General features: G+C 46.8%; 1 protein-coding gene across 1 annotated transcript in view; it reads left to right on the top strand.

The window, feature by feature from the left end:
- efna2a (ephrin-A2a) overlaps nucleotides 1–20,601 on the top strand; it is a 34,463-nt gene extending 13,862 nt beyond the window's left edge. Inside the window, exons 2-4 of the mRNA XM_076293188.1 lie at nucleotides 16,672–16,964; nucleotides 19,932–19,997; nucleotides 20,471–20,601. Coding sequence (XP_076149303.1) covers nucleotides 16,672–16,964; nucleotides 19,932–19,997; nucleotides 20,471–20,601 — 490 coding nt within the window. The remainder of the gene's footprint in view (nucleotides 1–16,671; nucleotides 16,965–19,931; nucleotides 19,998–20,470) is intronic.
- The last annotated feature ends 1,498 nt before the right edge of the window (nucleotides 20,602–22,099 follow it).

The raw sequence follows: 22,099 nt of genomic DNA, 5'->3' as shown, positions 1-22,099 counted from the left end.
TATCTAAGTGCACCTGTTAGCAAATACTTACCTGCCTTAAAAGTGATCTGAACACAAACCTCATAGAGGGATTAAGCTAATTATGCTTTATTCAGGAGAGCCCTATTGAGAACCGAGTGGTGACTGTGCACTGCATTTAGATTCAGGGAATATAGCCTATCCATCTAGTTAACTGATTATAAAAAGCAGATACAAAATGTCCCTTTAATAATTAATATGTTACCTCAATGTGTCCAGAGTGAAAATTGTTTTGTAAATACTACATGGGTCACATAAATATAGATACAAAAGGCACCAGTGAGCCACCGCTTAGTGGAAGTCACATCTATAAAACATGGGATACATTTAAAATCCATTACAAATTCATTCTGTTATTGGACTGTGGCAGGATCATTTCTGAAATATTTAAGACATGATTAGGCATTTCTGCCATAACCCTTCATTGTTCCTGATGTTACTTTTACAATAGAGTGTTGCCTGTCAGGCAAAAATGAAATCAACGGTTTGATAATTCCTGTGTTTCTGTCATTGAAATGCGGAATTGTACAGAGATGAAAGCATGCCGAGCTCTGTTGTTGGCCACCACAATACTGCAGGTGTTCCCATCGCTGGCCCAGTTTCTGTATTGGTGCAGCATATTGAGCTCAGGTTAATGTCCTATTGGCTAATTTCCTAAAGAGGAATAAAGCCCTTACCTGGAGAAGGCCTAAATCATCCTAGTTCAGTTCAGTTTAGTGCCATGTCTGTAAATCTGGCGGTCTTAGCTGTGTGTTATTTCTATTTCTGAGCCAAAGACTGACTTAACCTCTTGTGTTCTTCTGCATGTGTGCCATTTTCCCTAGCATAAAGGCAAAGGGTTAGAGGCTGTTTGCTGTCTAATTACTGGATGTGTCCTGTTTTTAGTTGCCTGTGATCGATCTTCTCAATTCTTTCCCAACTTGCTGTTTAACTCTCATCTTGATTCACATCAAATTAGGCTCAGTGAAATAAATCAGGCAAAGACAGCTCTGTTTGTTGCACTCAAGTTTTTTTTTTCCCCCCAGAGTTTTAATGATATTTGATGTTCCTATGATACCAAGTAACTATAAGCTTCAAATAGCTTTTTCTGAATTATTCTTCTAAGTTTGAAATATTAGTGACACAAATTTGGCAGCGCTTGCTTATATGCTGGTAAATAGCGACACAATGATGAAAATGGTAATGACAAAATGAGAAGTCAGAAATATGGCCAGGTGCCAGAAATCAGCCTTTTTGAACAGCATTGCAGCACTTTTGGTGTGGTATCTCAATCGCGTTCTCCTTCGAGTGCCTTGAATCAGTCATCGTGCACCCCTGACAGATCTGAAGCATGTTCGTATTTCCAGTCAGAGTTAATAACCGCTTGTTTGATTAATGCTCCCTGAATCCCCCCTGACTCTTAAATCCCTCAGAACGGAGCGATGGGCCATTGCCGGTGTCGGCCCCGTCACTCAGCGAGATGCTGCTTTGCATCAGGAAGCAGCTTTGGACAGAATACTGAGCACCCCCACTTGAGTTATTATGTTTCCCCCATCGATAATATCTTGGCACCACACTTCAAGTCCCTTTGTTGCGAAAGGTTAGGGAGCTGGCAGTGCCCTCTTGTAAGACCGCGGGTGGGGGGGAGCGCAAACAGAAAGCTCTTCCAGATATCCGTCAGGAGAAAGAAAGGACAAAATGCATGCAGCTTTTCAGCCCAGTCACAAGCTGCTAGTCACCTTTTGAGATATTTGCTCAAGAGCTACAGTTAATGTTTTTTTTTTCATGTTCAAAATCAAAGCACTCTTTGAGGTTGCGATAATTTTCTCAAAGGCATTGAACTACAGAGAATTGAAAACACTTGGATGTAGAACCTACAAACAGTTGCTTGGTAACAATTAACTCACTTTTTGGCATACCTTGTGACTTTGGTAGTGAACTAAGAGTTGGTCCATCTTCAATTACCCTATGAGCTGCAGCACTGTACCACCTGTGTGGCGCCGTTCATTGTGTGGCCGTCACCCCTCACTCCCCCGAACCAATCTCCCGAATCACAGCTGCTCTGAGTTTATGGCTCACTGGATGATTAATGATCAACCATACAACCGGCAGTCCCAAGAACTCCTTGGGACCCCTCTCAGACCCCTTCAGAAGACACCTTGTAAATCATAGACATCTCGTCGCACCAATTTCGACAGCGCCCTAGTCTAAATGCACATAGTAAACGTATGTGATTTATTGAAGTGGATAAAGGGACTCAGAGCTTTACAAAAAGGATTCCAGCAGAGGGGTTTGGATGCATCATGCCATGCCAAGTGTATTTTGTTGGGCTTTTGTGTGTGAAATTGCTCCAATCCACCTACACAAGGGGATACAGTGAGCTTTGTGAGTAATTGTATTGATGAGAAACTCAAAGTGGGCGTCTCGGGGATGCCATGAGGGCGAAGAGCTTCATCCCATCGCATCTCTACGAGACCCACAGCAGAATATTAAACATGCCAAATCCACCCCCATTCCCAGAATTACTACGGCAAGAGGAGAGTAGAGGCTGGCGGAATTAGTGCAATTACTAACTTCTAGTGTGGCCATATGGCTTCAGTGATCCATGAAAGATATCTCTCTATCATACAGAGCCAAGCAAATGTAACAAACCCAAAACCCAAAGCCGGCGGCCCTAAATCATGCTGGAGCGTCATTCACTGTATGAATGTCAAAGAACAGACGCAGACGGAGCTGCGAGTGCATCAATCAATGTCACCCGAGATTTGATATTGTATACAAGACAACACCAGCCTCAGTTATTGTTTGCAGTGTGAAATGGGTCAACTTGTTTTTTTCCTTCTTCAATAGTTGCGTACATGTACATATACAGCTCTTCCCTTAAGATCGGGTGCTCTCCCGTCTTCTCGTTCCATCTCCCCTTATGTGGGATGTGTATGCATGTCCTCTGGCCATATTTGAATGTGACTTTCACCAGCTCACCACCATCAGTCTATGTCATAGGGGACTGTAATTAGAGCAAGCAACACGTTGGAACAACTAGAATTTCCTGGTAAAGCTGTTATGTTGTATCACACTGAAAGGGCAACATGTCGCGCATGAATGGTTTCATGTCTTTTAAGTTCCAGGGAGGGAAACGATAAAAGTATAAAAGCACTGTTTGCATTCCCTTTGTCTTTCTAATACATACACAGTACACAGCGCGTTTGAATGTGTAGAGATGCCTACATGCTCAAGGGCGTATTACCTATGCATTCATATATTTTAATGTATTTCATCAGGGGAGAGCGGCTCTACACCAGAGTGTTTTTATATTCATGCATTCTGGGGTGGCGTGCGGATTGATTTGATTTAGATTATTTATTTCCCGACTGCCCACAGGAGCCGCTGCCCCAAGGACTAATTACAGCCACGTTCACATTAAAGTTACACTGTGGGCTTTTGTTTTTCAAAACAATTGGCAGTGAAGAGAATGGGTGTGTTGTGGTAGAGGTGGTGGGGATGGGCTGGGTTGGGGTGGGCTTCGTGTTTAAGGGTATTGATATTTCTCACGAGTGTAAATATCCTTGGGGAATCATCTCACATTTCCCATCAAGGTATAGCTGGTGACAGTCTGACACATCTTGAGCCTTGAACAGTCATGAGGCATCCGCATCGCCGATGACAAGACGTCTCATGTCTCCCGAGCATCCATCTTGTCAGTCCTACCGATCACATTTCCACGCTCTCGAAGTAAGAAGCGGTCCAGGGGCGTGACACTGGGGACGAGTTCCTGTCGGTAAAAAGAGAGGTGCATTGTTTGTGCGACAAGCGGGAGGCGGACGGACTGCTGGCAACTGTTGCGGTTGTGTTGCGTTGTGTGATGCCGGGTCCCCGGTGTTGTTGACTCGCCGGGCGGAGACAGGGGTGCAGGGGAGCGTGGGGACGGCACAGGTAGAAGGTGTCGCTTCTAATTGGCCCCTAGTGACTAAAGACGTCAGCTCCACACTCCGCAGAGAACCAGCGCAGCAGTGTGGGAGCAGAGGAGGAGGCCTGAGTGTCCCTGATCAGAGATGATGAGAGAGCAAGCAAGCAAGGGGGGAGAGAGAGAGAGAGAGAGAGAGAGGCGTATTGATCTTTGCTAATACATTCATCGTGTCACGTCCCATAACGATTTGCTGCCTGACTTTGATACAGCTTCAGTGGTGTAGGGGACAGTGTAGTCGGCTTGAAGGCCACCCACTGCGTCCCAAAAACTGTGGCCCGTCCAAGCCTTTGTGTCACTGTCCCCACAAATAAAAGCTGCCCAGGTCTGATTGTTTTCAAGGGGAGATAGCCATTGCACAATTGGTTTCTTCTGATGCTTCAATGGAACACTTGTTTACAGTCTTCAAAATCTGTATTACCATAGTTGATAACATGGGAGGGTGATGGTAATTAGTCCACTTTGATTGTAGTCGTTATTCTGCTTTGATTATGGAGTTGTGTGATTAATGTCTGTGTTGGGCAGTAATTCCTTAAATCATGCAAATCCATGATGAGCGATGTCCCAGTGGTGGATAAACATCATTTGAATACACACGCAAATTGTACATTATTAGCAATCTGTCTTTGCATAACCAGAAATAGGATGGGAGTGAAAGGACCTATTTCCTTCACTCAGGCACAGCCAGCAGCGTAGGACATTTTATTTAATGCAATGTGAAACCCAGGATTCCACTATAACCTCTAAGGGGAAATGATAAAAGTAGAAGTTCGAGAAACTTCCTCAAGGTTGACAAAGATCGAGTGAAGAGTTGTCACCAGGGAAATCAAATCAAAAGCTGGTTCAACATCAACTTCAATCAGATAGCACACAGTGTGGGGAAAAGGGAAAATGAAAACAAAGCATAGTGTCTGTCTGGCTTATTTTTATATATATTTATATATAAATGTAGGTGAGACTAACCTTTCTGTCTCTTTTTTTATCTGCAAGTTTAACCTACACAACAATTAACATGCCACTCTGCTTATGATGACTAGCATCTCTTGGTGCTTTGATGTGCAAATGAGCAACCCACCCCCCCCTCCCGCTTCTCGCGCGGAGAGCGAGCAGAGCGTGTTTACATAACACAGAGTGCTGGGACCGAGCGCGAGGCAGCGAGCCAGCACTGCCAAGAGAGACCCGATAGATCTCACCGTCTGATCTCCGCTTAGCCATGGGCACGGAGAGGCGGTGGGAGAGCCCAGGAATACATTATCCACTCAGGGAATTTTAAAGAGGAAAGCAGGGGGAGAGGAAATGGGAGATGGAGAAGAGAAGCAGGAGATGGAGAAGGAGAGGAGGCACGATTCCCACTGACTAGTTCAGCTCGATATGTGTCTTACTCCTCCTTGAGGCTGTCAGTGATGTTCACAGTGACTTGTGTCCACTGGCATGCAGTAATCCCTCTTTTAGACACACACATACATACACAGAGACACAGACACACACTGTGTGTGTGTGTGTGTGTGTGTCTATCTCTCACACACAGACACACATTGTATATGTGTGTGTATTTGTTTTGGTGTTTCTCTGTGTGTTTGTAATAGATAGTCTATATATGTCCTCAATCTGAGTCCACTCAAGGTCAAACTCTGCAAGTTGCTAGGTCTCCATTATAAATGGCCAGTAAATATTGTCTCTGTTTCTACTGCCTGACAGGAATGCAAAATTGTTGGCTGTGATTAATAGCATCACCAATATACTTACGTTGTGGTTTAGACCAGCTGTCTCCACCTTGGCTTTCTGCCACTACTAACCAACCAAACTATAAGAAACTGTATACATTTATGAGCAAAAAATCTTTATACCTCTTGAGAATGAAAGTCCGTTTAAAAAAATGCATAATCAAACTCCACTCAAACCAATCTAGCCACAAGCACACGTTCACTCCGTATCCACATCACAGTTACAGTCATATGATTAGTCCCAGCTTCTATAAATAAAATACATATGAGAGTCCAGCAGTGCTGCAGCGAGAATCTCTGCTGCTGGCGATTTATGACAAGGAAGACATTCGCTTTCATCTGTTGCCTTTCCCATGAAAGCGAAAGATAAGTATGAAATAAGGAATCGGAAAACATTAAGGATATCAGTATCAGGTCCAGACTATGAATAGCAAGTGCCCCTGCTGGGATGACTGTATGGGTGGTTATGAGAGCCATGTGAAAACTCCACACCCTCAATCAGCCACTGGACCCCGACCTGTCCCGCTGGTGCCAGCCCAGCGTCTCTCTGAGCAAAGAGTCAATCGATGTGACAAACGGCACGCCATCTGCTAAAGCAGTGCTCCTGCGCTCTCACAGAGCCTACCAAGAGGGCATTGATCCGTGCTAATTCTCGGAGAAGATATCGCAAGCCGAGAGAGAGGGAGAGCGAGTGTGCGGGAGAGTGCCAGGGTCCTGTCCAAAAGCAATTCTGCTTGAGCCCCGTGACTTAGTGCTTACCAGAGCGGAGCGCTTCTTGTGACTGGATACTGGATGCATCAGCACCCTTTGCAGTCGGGTTTAAGGCACTCCCGGCATGCGGCTGTGGTATTTGTTTGAGAATTCATTCCTTTTGTCGGAAGTACTTCTCTTCCACTTCATTTAGTTACACTTCCTGTGCACTTCAAGAGTGTGTGACTGTGTGTGTGTCAGAGAGAGAGAATGTGTGCTGATAATCAAATGAAGGCAGATCTCCTGAGGCTTTATCGTACACCGTGATTAATTTAGCGACATTTAACACAAATTCATTACCACACAGATGCCTCTCTCAGGCCATTCTAACCCATAAAAACACCTATCGGAAATCTACGGTGGCATACATAAATGCGCTCACACACACACACACACACACACACACACACACACACACACACACACACAGTACACCATTGCACTTAGTGAAGTAAAGTAGGCCCACACCTACAACCTCACCTAATGCAGCATGTTCAGGGGTACAAGGACAAAGCTCTGTTTAAACGTGGGCCTGACTATCATGCTGAGAGGCATTCAACATGACAGTGCAGGCTTTTACCTGCGGTATTTATAGCATTCAGTCCCCTCTTCATTGACATTGCCCATTCATTATAGGCCAATGACAGGGCCCAAGCATATAATGTCCATTTTGCAGTTAAGTGAAAAAGGATGTTGGTGTCTTAACTGACATGTGAGTCACCTGACCCCTCTTTCCTTCTCTCCATTGTGATCATGCTCTGCGTCATGCCAGCTTGCCACCAGTTCTCTTTGGATGAAGCGTGACAGATAAGGAACTGTCAGTCAACCCTCGGACTCTGAGGATTTGAATTGATTTAAGTCAGGCGACACATTGCAGCTGAAGTGATTGAATGGCTAATAGCACTTGGGGATATAATCATTTACGCCACATTCATATTAGCCTCTGCAGATTGACATGAAAGTCATTAGCCTCTTGGTCACCGTGACGGTGTTCACCAAACTGTCACTGGCATTGAGTCAACCAATTTATCACAAAAAAAATAGAAATGGTGTCTTAAAATGTGTCTTTGAGTCTATCTTTTCCACTGCTATTCAGTCCTTGAAGAGCACCCCTTGTCTCCGTCTTGCTGTTGCTGTTATTTCATTTTAGCCGCAAGATGTCTTGTGTCTGTCGTCTTGCCAAACACACCATTTGTACACACCCACACAGACACAGACGCTCATTTCTCTCACTGTACTCTCCCTGTGGCAAGATGGCTGTCATTATGGAGGGGCAAGGCTCCCCTCCCTCCTCACAACAGCCGGGTTAGCGTTGCTAACCCAAAAGAGAGCGGGATCAGCAGCCCCTCTTTTATTCTAATTAGCCAGTGCCATCTAACATGGGACGGGGGGTTAAAGGAAGGAAAATGGAATGTGAAAACAGCAGCGCTAGCAAAACTAATTAATGAGCTTCAAAAGGAAATATTAAATATGAATAAAGCCAGAAGCAACAGTTTGGATAAATTGAATTATTTAGGTGGAGTCCTTAGCCTGCTGAGAAAGATTGTGCTTGAAAAAATATCTTAATTTGTGTATGCCCTCTTTTACACAATAAATTAGCCTTTGTGTTTGTGCTGTTTTGCCTATATGTTATCTTATGTTATGCTGTTGTGTTTTTGGAATTGTTTCTTTTTGAAATGGCATCCTTTACAATAAAGATATTTAGTATTAACTGCAATTCAAATAGCTGTGGATTTTAACTAGATGCAATTCCTATACAGGCCATCTGTGACTGAATTTTGGAAATGTCTTTGAAGTGTTGTTTTGGTGACAGTCAACAAGGTTACATGTGCATTTTTGTATTCATAAATAAAATTTGCAGCTGTTGTCACTCCAATTTCAGCCAGTTAATTTCCCAAACTCCCTGTGGCAAAAGCTTATGTAGTGATGACAGAGAAAAAAAATGCAATGATATTTAGGCTACATAAATGGCTGTGTAATTTTTGAATTGGCATTTCAACGGACATTTTTTAGATTTGAGAGGTCCAGTCCACCAGCAGAACTAGTTTCAGCCATTAAGGCTGACAAGGAGAGGATTATGATTATGTGAAGTGCACTCACACCTCCATTCATTTAACCGAAATGTTTCTCCATAAGTATGGTACCACTGATAGCTCCTTGTGTGTGTCTACTCTGAGAGGGTGAGTGTAGTGTCTTTAGTCTTGGTTTTGAATAATGCATCTTGGAGCAGGTCATGCAGAGATGCACATTTGAGGGACGGTAAAAGGGTTCAGATGGAAACTCACTTGGACTGATTGAGACTTTTGTTATATTCTATTCTCATTTTCTAAACAGATGGCATCAAACATTGTCATATTGAAGGAATTGTTAGGATGTGCGCGTTCAAATGTGGTTTTATTGATGTACTGAGGTATCTCAGGGTTTTATCAAAAGCATGATTCACATCATTTTCTCGAGTAGGCAGCAGTGTTCTGGTTCCATGGACATGTTGTAAGAAAAATTGAGTGCAACATTTGTTGCTCAGCAGTGGAAAATAAAAGAAATGGATTTTTGTGCCTGTGTGATGAGACCAAAAGATTTTATTGTGGCGCAGCCAGTCTCCACATGCTTTGTTTCTCAGCAACATAGAGGACATTGTTATCGTTCTGTTAGGAAGACCTGGCCCCCGACTGCTTAAGACGGAGCCATTTTCCAGGGTGCTGTCTCCCTGCCGGTGTGAGCTGATTTCATGTGACACACAACTGACGAGTGAAAAGGAAAGAGACACATCTGGACGTGGGGTCTGGAGGCAACGATTTGTTCATTTGCTATAGAATTAGGGCTGTGGGGTTTTTTTTTGGACCCAAGCTATTCCCTTGAGCAGATACCTATTTCCAGAGCTATCCAGAGGGGGTCAAGGTTTGGTCAGCGAAGGAGAAAAATAGAGTCCTGTTTTTTGAACAAGACTTTAAAAACCACTTTGGATCACTACAGCTCTCCCCAACCACTGCTTCTAAAGTGGAAAGTCCCACAGCCTGAGCTGAACTCTTTAACTGGCAGCAGGGAGAGGGCTGTTGTTTTGGTTGGGACCCTTAACAGAGTCTACTCTGCACATGCATAATTGTAACATTGTGTTTGCATCAACCCATATCATTACTGCCAGGTTTCATTGCCAAGTGTGTGGACTTGCGGTTGTGCGATGAAATGTTGTGTCTGCATCATGGCTGTCAGGTTCCTCAGTGGTGCGGAGAGGCATGCGGCAGGACATGTCGTCCCCGGCGTTTCCGACATGAGACATGAAATCCAATCTGTCCTCCAGTGAGAGCTAAAACACACAAATGCGCACACACAGGAGCATCTTTTTATAGGATCTCATGTCACTTACTGAGGTGAGCTGGCCTACATAGTGAACACGTCTGGCATTCTGCAGCTTTGCCATGTTTAGAACAAGCAAATTTGAGGCAGAGAGGCTTGTCATTGTAGCAGCCGCATACTGAAATTATCAGGGTCCACTGTGAGCATTGGAAATCATTTTTCACTTATTTTTTGGAAGCGCAAATGGGGACATCAGTGGCACATTCGACACCCAGGAATGCTGAACACATGCCACGCCGCCTGATTAATTCCTCGAAAAAGTCAACAGATGGTAGTGCTCGGGAACTGTTGCAGCAATTAGAGTGTCAATCAACGTTACTTCGACCTTGCTGTCAACTCGTCACTGTGCATTTGTATCCAGAGGCTTGTGTGCAGTCACTGCAACCACAGTGCCTGCTCACTCACCTGATAATGGTGTCATATGATCCCAGTTGTGTTACTGCAGAGCAGAGATGGCACAAGGGGAAGTGTGTGTGTGTGTGTGTGTGTGTGTGAGTGTGTGTGAGTGTGTGTGTTACCGGGTTCTTATTATTCAAGGGGAGGGAAAAGTTTGAAATTTTAATCTCTTTTGATTGAAATTCTGCACCGTTGTCTGTCGTTTCAAGTGCCAAACAATTAGTCTCTCTCATTTACCAAATATCTCACGTCCAATTGATTTCCACCAAAGTTTTTGCCTCTCAATTGGGTAACTTCACACTTTATGCAACGAGTCTCTGCTTTCTTTTCCACAGTCGGAAGCACCTGAGCTGGCTGCCTCCGCTTCCATGCCCGCCCCATCATCCTCCCTGTGTTGCTATGCTGCAGAGGGCTCGGGTCAGACTTGAGTTCCTTGTTATTTCTCTGGTGACATTCACCTTAAACTAATTCCATTAAGGACTTCTTTTCAATTCACTCCACACAGTAGGCGGCCGGTGGTACAAGCTTCGCGGGCGTTTGGCATTTGCCTTCTGCAAAGAGCTCGATTTATACAGGCTTTGTTAGCTGATACTTTTGCATTGACAGTGACGAAGGTTCGAGCTACTTTGTGACCTTCACACAGAGTTCCTCGCACTGTTTTAGAGAAAGGCATGTCCTCGCTGTAATCCAAAATGTCCAAGGAATGCCAATCCTGAGATCTGAGCAATTGTGTTAATTAAACTACCCCCCCCCCCCCAAAAAAAAAAACAACAACTGCGCATAATGATCAAACAAGCATTTGAAGAGCGTATAAAAATGCAGAGCTCATTGTTAATGGGTCAATTATTATTTTGACAAGGTTTTTTGTGGTGTTCTGTTCAGTCTTACTCCAACTTGGCAGTGAGGGTTCAGAACAAGCGCCCCACAAGCTAGCTCGCTATTTGTCCTTCATCGCCGTCTTTTCAAATAAAATGGAACATTCCCCCCCCCCACAGTCCTCGCCAATAGAGAGCATTGGCATTCCGAGGCCAGTGGAAGCGTGGTGCTTTTTTTAATCTCATCACCTTGGCAAAGCAGTGCCCTTTGTGGTAATGAATCCCGGGGGAACAGGGAAACTTCATCTTTACGAGCCCATAAATGACCCGGGAGAATCTCGATAACCATTTCCACCTGCTGTATAAACACCTGTAATTGGCCATTCGGCATGATGGCGTGAGCTTTCAGCTACCCACTGCCGGGGGTCTGTAAATCAGGCAGGCAGATGCACCGGCTTTAGCTTTTTTTTTTTCCCGGGACGGCAAACTGTGCTAGCGGCTGCACAAAGCTCCTGAAAATCACACAAAAAGTCCGCCATATCCACGGGGGTGGGGGGGGATTTGAAGCCCCGGCAAATGAGAGTGTGACATCACGCGGCAGTGCTAGGCCCACATCCAGCCGGCCCGGCGACGCTGGTAATACTCGGCCCAGAAGTGTTGCGCCTTCCCACTTTCTCTCCCCTGCCGGGCGCCTGCGGCCACCCTGCTGCTCGCGATCCAGGGCTGTCGGCTCGTAATGAGGCTGAGCGCATGCAGCCGGAGTGCCGGGGCCGGACTCGGCGAGGGAGCAGCCGTCTCCCAGCGGAGCCTCGGCAGCTCAGCACGGCCCAACCGCTATTGTCACCACCACAGGGAGAGCCCAGATCCAGACATCATCTATCATACAGCCGTCTGCTCCGGCAGTCAATGCCGCTGATTAATGGCTGCAGCTGGGGCTGGCCATTGGAGGCCATGATTGAGATCCTCACCGGCCTTTTATTTTAATTTCCATTAAAACCACGTAATGGAACAGATTATAAGCCAGCTTCAAGAATTCTTGGAAGAACTTCTTATTAAGAGATGGGGATTGGAGGATTTTTGTATGTCCCATATGCTATACAATGATATAGGAATAAGGAATAATAAAACATGCCCTTTTTCACATTTTTATTGAAAGTTAAACATATAAAATATATTATATAAACCGATTTAGATAAGAGAATATACCGCTAAACAGGTTTAGAGCTGAATTGTATGATATCAGAATATTTTCTTTTCAATGTAGGGAACGTAAAAGAGTATACAGTATTTGTACCTAATAGTGTATTATAAGCAATTAAATTAAATTGTGTAGGCACTTCCACTTCTAATGAAAATGAATACCATGTCATGTCTAATAAATTCAGTCATTATTAAAATGACCATGCTGTCTTTGGTTTAATTATGTAGAATATCTGGGCATGATACATGTTCAAAACCCACTTCTAAAAAGTGATGATGCATAAACAAAACTCAAACCCATTTTAGAGAAGAAAATGATGCCATGGAAACTGCTGCCATTCCTTTAGGCACTTGCAACATCCAGACACCCACATGCACACACACACACACACTACCCATCACCCATAATACACTATTCAAGACACACACCTCTTTACACAGCCAACTCCTGTTTTCCAGGCTCTAGCATCTGATTTGGGCACCCGATAGTCGGTGGGATAAGCGGGCTCTCTTGTCTCTTTTATCTGGTGCTGAGGGGAGGGAGGGCGAGGCTGAGAGGCTCGGCTTTGTGCTGTGCCTGCCGACTGGGTGTCACCACAAGAGCCCTCTCTGTCTGGGAGGTCTGACGCTGCAGGTCCACACCTTGGCTGCCACACCACCCCACACCTCACAGCACCACCCCACACCTCACAGCACCACCCCACACCTCACTGCACCACCCCACACCTCACAGCACCACCCCACACCTCACAGCACCACCCCACACCTCACTTCACCACCCCACACCTCACTGCACCACACCACACCTCACAGCACCACACCATACCACGTCACCCCACACCACACAGCACCACACCTCACCACACCTCACCACACCACCCCACACCTCACAGCACCACACCACACCTCACAGCACCACACAGCACCACACCTCACCACACACCACACCACACCATACCACATCACCCCACACCACACCACACTGCGCCACACCACACAACACAACACGTGTGAGTCATGGGCAGATGCCTCCACACATGTCTGGCTCCTCCCTGGAGTACTGTCCACACGTTTCATCACCATTTGTGATTAATGTGTTTTTAATGGAAGGGCTTTTGCATGTGGCGCCTCGGACATAGTGATTTAACTCTGCACTGTTGCGGGTATAAATCATAGTATCATCGCCATTTTGCATGGCTGGAAATCAAAGTTCTGAAGGCATCCCCAGGAACTTGTATGTTGGTGGGTGGGTGTGTGTGTGTGAGGGATGAAGCAGTTTTAAGTCACACTGATACCCGGCTCCCTTCCTGCTCTACTATTAATGACCAGAAAGGCGAAAAAACTCAACCCTGCGAAGTGAGAAATGAGTACAAGGCTTTTCCCTGGTGACCAGAAAGTGGTTTTGGGGCCGTGGGTGCAAATAAATGTGTGTGTGTGTGTGTGTGTGTGTGTGTGTGTGTGTGTGTGTGTGTGTGTGTGTGTGTGTGTGTGTGTGTGTGTGTGTGTGTGTGTGTGTGTGTGTGTGTGTGTGTGTGTGTGTGTGTGTGTGTGTGTGTGTGTGTGTGTGTGTGTGTGTGTGTGTGTGTGTGTGTGTGTGTGTGTGTGTGTGTGTGTGTGTGTGTGTGTGTGTGTGTGTGTGTGTGTGTGTGTGTGTGTGCACAGAGTGAGTGAGTGAGTGTCTACACCATATGTAGTCGCTATAGTGGTAGCATGGCTGTGTGTGTGTGTATCTCATGTTCTCCTATGTTTATGTTCATATAGCATCTCCATGATGCCATATACCTTGTGTCACGGCTTGCGTGTGGAGCGCAGCTGCAGTGTTTGTTTATCTGTGAATCTGTCTACATATCAGGGCTCCTGGAGACAAAGGGAATGTGTGAGCCTGCAGCAGGTGACCGAGAGGCGTCACACTGAGAGGATCTATTTTGTTTTTGTTTACAATTCCGTACGTCTCTCCGCCTATCTGGGGAGACTGAGAGGGAGAGGGAGTGAGAGGGAGAGTGAGTCAGTGGAGGGGGAGAGGAGGAGGAAACAAGGCTCTTTGATCCCTCCGAGCACGAGCATCCCACTGTTTAACATTCCACCACATTTTCTTTGAGGCTGTTAGTTCTGTCTTTTTTCCTCTTCTCTCACTCCCCGTCTCACTTTCGATCACTCTCTCTCTCTCTCTCTCTCTCTCTCTCTCTCTCTCTCTCTCTCTCTGTCTCTTTTCCCCCTCTCTTTTGTTCCAACAACAGCATAATTTGAAGCTGTGTTTGAACAAACACATTGATTGGTAAACTGCTCGGCGCTGGCACAAATCAGAGCGCCTATTGATGAGCCGGTTATGGAAGCGGCTGGACTTGCCTGGATTCCATCCTTCACCGCGAGGCATAAACACGTCACCCCACGCTCCGGAGGAACCTTCACAAGGTTTAGCCACCAGGAAGAGAAATGGCCTTTGGACGTGGCAGCCGGCAAAGAGCTTTTCCTCTCAGCCTGACGCCCCGCATCATCAGTCAGTCTGTGGCCTCCTTAATAAACGAGCGTCTCCATCACCGACTGATTGTAACTGTAATGTAATCACTCATAGCTGTAAAATAAAAAGCCGGGACTGTTTACGGAACGTGTCCAGAAGTAGAGACTACCAGGAGATTTATTAGGCCTGGTAATGTACACAAAGTGCAGTTTTCCCCCACACAGACTAATTGCTTTGACACGTTCAAAAGAGCCGGGTCATAAAATAAGCCGAATTTTTCTTCGCTTAAGTAAACTCGCCCTCGGATTTTAAAAATAGCCTACTTTTGATATGAGACCTCTGCAGATGGAATTAACTTACTTCAAACTGAAATCTCATCACGATAAATGAATGAATCGATTAATTTGTAATACAGTTCTGACATGACAAAAAAAAAAGCCATCGCTGCACCATACGTGACCGTTAGTCACCAGGAGACCGGGCAGTGTGTCCTTGGCGGACAGGTTGAAAAAAGGGGGAGGCCCCTGAAGTCCACACAGGCTGTCCCTGTCAGCCCTGGTGGTGAGAGGTGCGAGGTGCTCCCTCCGCCGAGGTATGCGCTGCTGGCCTCGCTGGTAGTTTGTCTTGTGAAGTCGGTACAGCAGATGGACAGCCAGGAACTCGAGCAGGAGCAGGTGCTCCAAAGGCCAGCTCTTCTGGGTGAGCAGACAAGAGACTCGCCCAGCGGAGAGCGCCAGGGAGGGAGGGGAGGGGAGGGAGGCATCCTGCAGGCCAGAGAAGTGACAGCTTTTTCTCATTCCTCCACGTGTGAGTGCTTTCTCGTGTTTCTTCCTTGTGAACTTCTGATGGTGCGCTCTCTTTGGCCTGTTGTACCAGCCGTGGATATATTTATTAAGCATCCTAACTGAGGGGATAGCTGCACTGTGTATTTTTTCATATGCCCATTTCATCGGCGCGACTTCTCATTTAATGCATGAGCCTCACTTTTAATCTCAAGACAAAATTAGCAATTGGAAACGCTAAAGGGAACCAAAAATTGTGGTGCAGCAAATGCAAAAAAAAAAAAAAAACATCTCTTTGTGATATAACAGCAAACAGAAAATTTCTACATCTGAAATCACTTCTGTGCACAGCCAATGTCTCTGAGGGTTTTTTTTTATTTTATTTTCAAAGGCAGGCAGTCTCTACCCCCCTTTTCCTCCCTCCCCCTTTCCCTCTCTCTCTCTGCTCGTCTTGTTCCTTTCTGTCTTTCTCTACCTCGCCATCCTCTCACTCTCTGTCTTTCTCTTTCCAATGGTTCTCCCTATAGTCTGAAATAGACAATAGTCAGAAAGAGAGGATGTAGCTGCATGGCAAATTCACTTATCACTAAGCTCCAATTGCTGGGATTATTTAGAACATACAGGCCTTGAGAATGTAGTGAAAGTTTTTTTTTTCTCTGTTTTGTAAAAAGCAATTAATTTAGGGGACGTATCTCTCAGACTGGATTTAACTGTCATTTACGTACAATTTAAATAACTTTTGAAAGCCTGGCATAATCACCTAAAGACTTAAAAAAAAAGAAAAGCACAAATCTTTTTTCTCCGCCCGGATAGAGGCTCTCAGTCAACTACTTCATTTCCACCATCAGTTGTGGAGTCGTGGCCTTTAAATCTCCCCATGAAACCATGGGCTCCAGCATCACCAAAGTGCTCCATTTCGCCAAGAGCCTTTCTCACTCCCCCCCCCCCCCGTCTGACCTACTTTGGAATTTATTTTTTGTGGGTCTCAGCTCGGCTCCCTCCCTTGTAAACAGCCACGTGGGTGTGTCTAAGAGCCCCTTCAAGTGCTCTCTCTTCCTTTTTTTCCCAAGTGTGTCTTCCCCCCTCCTAAATCTACCTGCTTCACTTACCCGATCACTAATCAACACTGCTATCTCTCTCTCTATCTGTCTCTCTCTCTCTCTCTCTCTCTCTCTCTCTCTCTCTCTCTCTCTCTCTCTCTCTCTCTCTCTCTCTCTCTCTGTCCATTCAGGTTTTGGCATGGGGAGTACACCGTGGCGGTCAGCATCAACGACTACTTGGATGTCTACTGCCCGTACTACGACACCCCTCAGCCGCACAGTCGGATGGAGCGCTACATCCTCTTCATGGTCAACCACGACGGCTACGCCACGTGCGAGCACCGCATGCGCGGCTTCAAGCGCTGGGAGTGTAACCGGCCACAGAGCCCAGACGGCCCACTGCGCTTCTCCGAGAAGTTCCAGCTCTTCACGCCTTTCTCGCTGGGCTTCGAGTTCCGCCCGGGACACGAGTACTACTACATCTGTGAGTCGCCAAAAAGAAAAGGGCAGAATTCAGTGTGTGGGGCAGGGGTGTGTAAAGGGCAGAATTCAGTGTGTGGGGCAGGGGTGTGTAAAGGGCAGAATTCAGTGTGTGGGGCAGGGGATGTGTAAAGGGCAGAATTCAGTGTGTGGGGCAGGGGATGTGTAAAGGGCAGAATTCAGTGTGCGGGGCAGGGGTGTGTAAAGGGCAGAATTCAGTGTTTGGGGCAGGGGTGTGTATCTCTAGGTAAACATACTGAGAGACAGATTTTTGATGGGACACTACTTGGTCTTCTGAAATGGTGTGATGTGCGACTGGTCCTCCGACTCCTCTCACTGACAAAAAAAAAATCCAAAACCAGGCAGTGGACTAAAAAAGTTGAAAAGCCTTTATTAGCTAGGGCTGTAGCATTCAAAAAAACAGTACTAAGCCTTCATCAGGGTCTGGAATCAGATTTCGGACGGGACGCTACTCTGAAATGGTGTGATATGCGACTGGTCCGGCTCCTCTTGCAGCGTAATCCAGCCCATTTAAGGGGCTTCTGATGCCAACCCAATCCCCATTAACCTCAAAGAACTTCCAGCGCATCCTTTCAAAGAGGAAGGCCCATTCGCAGGCTTTTAATCGTTTCTTTTCTCTTTTCCCTGCTCTGCGGAGGGGCACACAGGACCAGCGTCTGTACTCCTCCACATGCGAGCGAAACCAGAAGACAAGTGAAACGGGAATAATTACATTTCCCCCGCCCACCCCACATCCAGCTGTTCTAACTAGATAACTTGAAAGGCCTTACGCTACGCCCTCAAATGGGTGCCAAAGCAGCTAAATTATTTATACAGTCATTACAATGCGTGGCAACAGAAAACCCCGGCATTCGCAGTGTGACAGAAGGGTTCAAAGCCCACCTGCATTTGGTGAACACACTGCACAATATGGCGACACTAACCCACACAAACACACACACACAAACACACACACATTCACCTCAAAGCTTCTGCTCAGTCCCACCAGATCCAAGCGTATCCAAGTGTCGTACAACCCCCACACCAGCAGTGCCAAAGCCTTTAGCCCCCCAGACCCAGCAGGGCCTCATCTCCCATGGAAATGGACACTGATTATACACAGATCCTATTTTAATGTCAATTATCTTTTGACTGACAGCTGAGACAGGAGAGACAGGCGGTGTGTGTGTGTGTGTGTGTGTGGGGGTGGGGGTGTGAGGGTCAGAGACTAGAGGAGTGGTACTCTCTGGAAGTGTTTGCATCCCTCAAACCAGCGGGGCGTCTAGCTACTTATCATACATGGTAGCGTGTTGTCAACTTTCCAAAAAAAAGAGAGGGAGAGAAAAAAAACCCGACGACACAAAGAGCTAAAAAAAGTTCAAAGATGCCCTTCACTCTCCGGGGCCCGTCGCTCAAACTGGGTTTTTTAATGCCCCCGCCTTCCAGATCCTCTGCCGGGCCCTGCATTGTGCAGGCCCTTTTGTCCTAGCCTGAGGGGCAGGGCCATGTGAAAAGGGGGGGGGGGGGGTACCTCTACTCCCTTCCTCCCCTTTGCCCCCCTCTTCTATTCCACACCAATACTACCAATAATGCCATTCAGGGAGGCTTCACCTCCAGAGAGAGGGATTGTCTGGATGCCTGCAACATTGTATCTGTCTCAGTCCCCAGGGGGCCGAGGAGGGTGGGGGGGTGGGGGTGGGGGGTCGGACTGATCCTGAAGGGAGATGGATCTGTGGGGTTATCAGGGGGAGAAGAGGGAGAAAGGAGGGGGGTGGGGGGCTCGGTTCGGCTTGATTGTGCGGCGATAAAAGAGCACGTCCATCACCCCTGCGGTCGGACTTAACCCCCTCCTCCCTTCGCCAGCCCCTCATATTGATCGGCGGTGATGACGTCTTGACAGCTGTCTCCCACCCCAGCTGCCTTCGGTTGAGGTTGGGTGCTCTCCAATGAAGCCCTGGGTATGTGGTGTGGTGGCACGCCGCGGGAATACGCAATGACCTGGGGAGAGAGCGACGGGAAGCAGAGAGAGAGGGAGCGGGAGAGAGAGAGGGGAGCAATGGGAAGGAGAGAGAGAGCGAGGGAGAACGAGGGGGAGAGGGGTGCGATTGGTCAATAGATATGGGGGTCTATAGAGTGGCTCAGAAAATGGGTTACGCTGCCAGGATGCATCCCAATGTTCTGAAAACATCCACCCGTGTCCCAGTGAAATGTGCTTTTATTTGCAGATCCTCTATGTTGTCCTTCAAGGCAGATTTCATTTTCGCCTGTAGGCTGCTCTAGACGGGTGCTGCTTTGTGTGTGTGTGTGTGTGTGTGTGTGTGTGTGTGTGTGTGTGTGTGTGTGTGTGTGTGTGTGTGTGTGTGTGTGTGTGTGTGTGTGTGTGTGTGTGTGTGTGTGTGTGTGTGTGTGTGTGTGTGTGTGTGTGTGTGTGTGTGTGTGTGTGTGTGTGTGTGTGTGTGTGTGTGTGTGTGTGTGTGTGTGTGTGTGTGTGTGTGTGTGTGTGTGTGTGCGCAAGCATGGAAGCGATAGGAAATATAATCAAGTCCAAGGATCTGTGAGTGAAGAGCTGGGAGAGATTCAGGCTGATGCGGAGGTGCCAAGCGTGGCTGGAGTGACTGGCCATGGTGTGTGTGTGTGCCCACTGATGACAGTGGAGAGAGATTTGCTTTTTGTTTCTCAGGTCAGCCAGTTGTCTGCAGAGCAAATTGCAATGGGGACATGGTGGGTGACAGGGCATTGTCTGTGACGGGGGTGGCAGAAGGTCAGCACAATTTCCGCAGGAAGGGGAGGCAGATTTCAAGCACCACTTTTGGTTCTGTCATGAGGTCAAGAAGACACTCAGAAATAGACTTCGTTCAAGGAACTGGTCAAAGATTGTGGTGGTTGGTAGTGTCAGTCGCAATGGTTTCCTCAATTTCATCATGCTTTCTTTTCCTCCCTCCCCATCCTCTCTCTCTCTCTCCATACACAGCTTCTCCCCATCCCAACCATGCAGGGATGCCTTGTCTAAAGCTGAAGGTGTACGTAAAGCCAACAAGTAAGTCATGCTCCATCTCTTTCTTTCTCCCTCTCCCCACTGTATCTATCTATCTCCTGGCCTAGTTCAATTCACCTCCTGTATAATCACCTGGATGACACATTTTCTTTTACCCCCTTAAAACGTGTTTAACTTTGACATTTTCACCTACATTGAATGTGAGGATATTTACAGACCAAATTTTAAAAAAAAAGGCATGACATAAATATGTCATAATATCCTAATCTATCATACAGTCCTCTCTGCACAGAGAAAGCCGGGGATGTGATCTAGATTTCTGCAACACAGTAATTAAAGCATAATTAGGTCAGCCAGGATGTTGTTTAAAATCCCCCCGCTGCTCCCCAGAAGAGGTATATATTTCTTCGTTCTTCCCCTCCCTCCCTCCCTCCCTCCCTTGTTCCTTTACTCCTGGGCTTGCAGCTCTTGCACTCCCTGTGTTTTGCTGTCTCTCTGTGTTCCTGTGCTTTCAGATGGTTCGAGTTACGAGTCTCCCGAGCCCTTCCTGATTGACGAGGGCCCGAGCTGGAGAGCGCAGGCCCCCCTCCTCCCCCTGGTGCTGGCTCTGATGCTGCTGCTGCTGCCGCCGCTGGCCTCTCTGTGAAGACCTCCAGCCTGTGACCACACTCACGCTCCTGTACTTGGAGCCCCGGATGCCCACGCCGCCCTCTCCCTCCTCCAACTAACTGCCCCCCCCCCCCCCCCCCCCCCCCCCGCCCACCCAGCGCGCCATCACACCCTTGACTCCTTCTCTCCTCCGTTCCCTTTTACCCTGGCCCAATTCCCTCAGGGACACCCTCTCGACCCACACCACCACACACACCGAACAAATGAGCACTGTGCGTCTGTGTGTCTGTGTGTGTGTGTGTGTGTGTGTGTGTGTGCGTGTGCGTGTGGTGTGTGTGTGTGTGGTGTGTGTACGACACTGTGACAAATAGAAAAACAGCAGACACCTGGGGCCTGCCAAGCATTTTAAAGAGAATGTCTTTCATATCTGGGGGAACAATTCTTGAAATTCACAAAAACCCCTCTCATTTCTGTCGCTTGTCGCATTATAGGGCCTTGGTTGATTCCATCACCTGTGTAACAGCTGTCGCTCCCCACAAATGTTATTTGGGCTGGACCGTTTTCCGTGTAATAGCACACATTCAGGATTCACAATTTCAGCCAGCTGGATCAAGAGGGCATTTGCCCAAGGGATCCCATTAAATATGGCTCCTGGCGACACCAAAGGACTTCAGCTCTCTACGTGTGCACATGATGACGAGGCTTTGGAGTCTGCACATCAGACAGGGCGGACATTGTGAGAGAGCCACTTGCATGGACACTGTGACAAATAAAGTAAAATAAAAAAAAATAATAAATAATGATGAAAAAGAACGAAACACTGACCTTCCTAATGATGATATATTTTTATTCAGAAATACAGACAATGTGTGATAAAAACAAAACAAAAAAAAGCCTCTTAGACGTATTAGGTGCGCTGTGCTTGGCCCATGGCTTCGGACACATCTCACTCACTCATCACGTTTGCTTTGCATATATGAGTTTGGTCCGCCACAGCCTAAGATGCCTCTTCTGGTGCTTTGTCCATGCTGGAGAGGGCTGAGGCTGACGCACGCCGTCCGCCACTGATCCATCTGGAGAACACAGATCAACACGGTCAGTGTGGCTCGCTGAAGAACGCCAGACACTAATGCTGCAAAATTAAGCTCTGATCATCGGAAGACTCTGAAGGCATAAACACACACACACACACACACACACACACACACATATATACGATGGAACACAAAATGACTGCTGTGTTAAGAGTGGAGTCTAGGGATAGGCTTTCTCTAATGTGAAAATCACAACATAATGAGACAACATGGAACGTGCATCCACAAACAAGACTAGATATTTTTATGTATTCTACTTCATGTTATTTTTGTAGCATTTAAGTGCAGAATCCATTATTCATGGGCTCTTCGGGGGATTGTCTTTGAGTGACGACAGGCTATTGGCAGTGACTCAGCTGTCCAATAAATTTTTTTGGGGGGGTTCTTTCACTGTAATCGTTGTTGTTCTTGTGCTCTTGTCAAATTGTAATCAGTATTTAA

The sequence above is a fragment of the Alosa pseudoharengus genome, unplaced genomic scaffold (assembly GCF_046254945.1).
Source record: "Alosa pseudoharengus isolate Yale_2024_CS ecotype anadromous, Long Island Sound unplaced genomic scaffold, YU_APseudo_1.1 YU_APseudo_1.1_scf_2, whole genome shotgun sequence".
Classification (NCBI taxonomy): Eukaryota; Metazoa; Chordata; class Actinopteri; order Clupeiformes; family Clupeidae; genus Alosa; species Alosa pseudoharengus.
The sequence above is the reverse complement of the archived record's forward strand: the minus strand, read 5'-3'. Positions and strand labels throughout refer to the sequence as shown.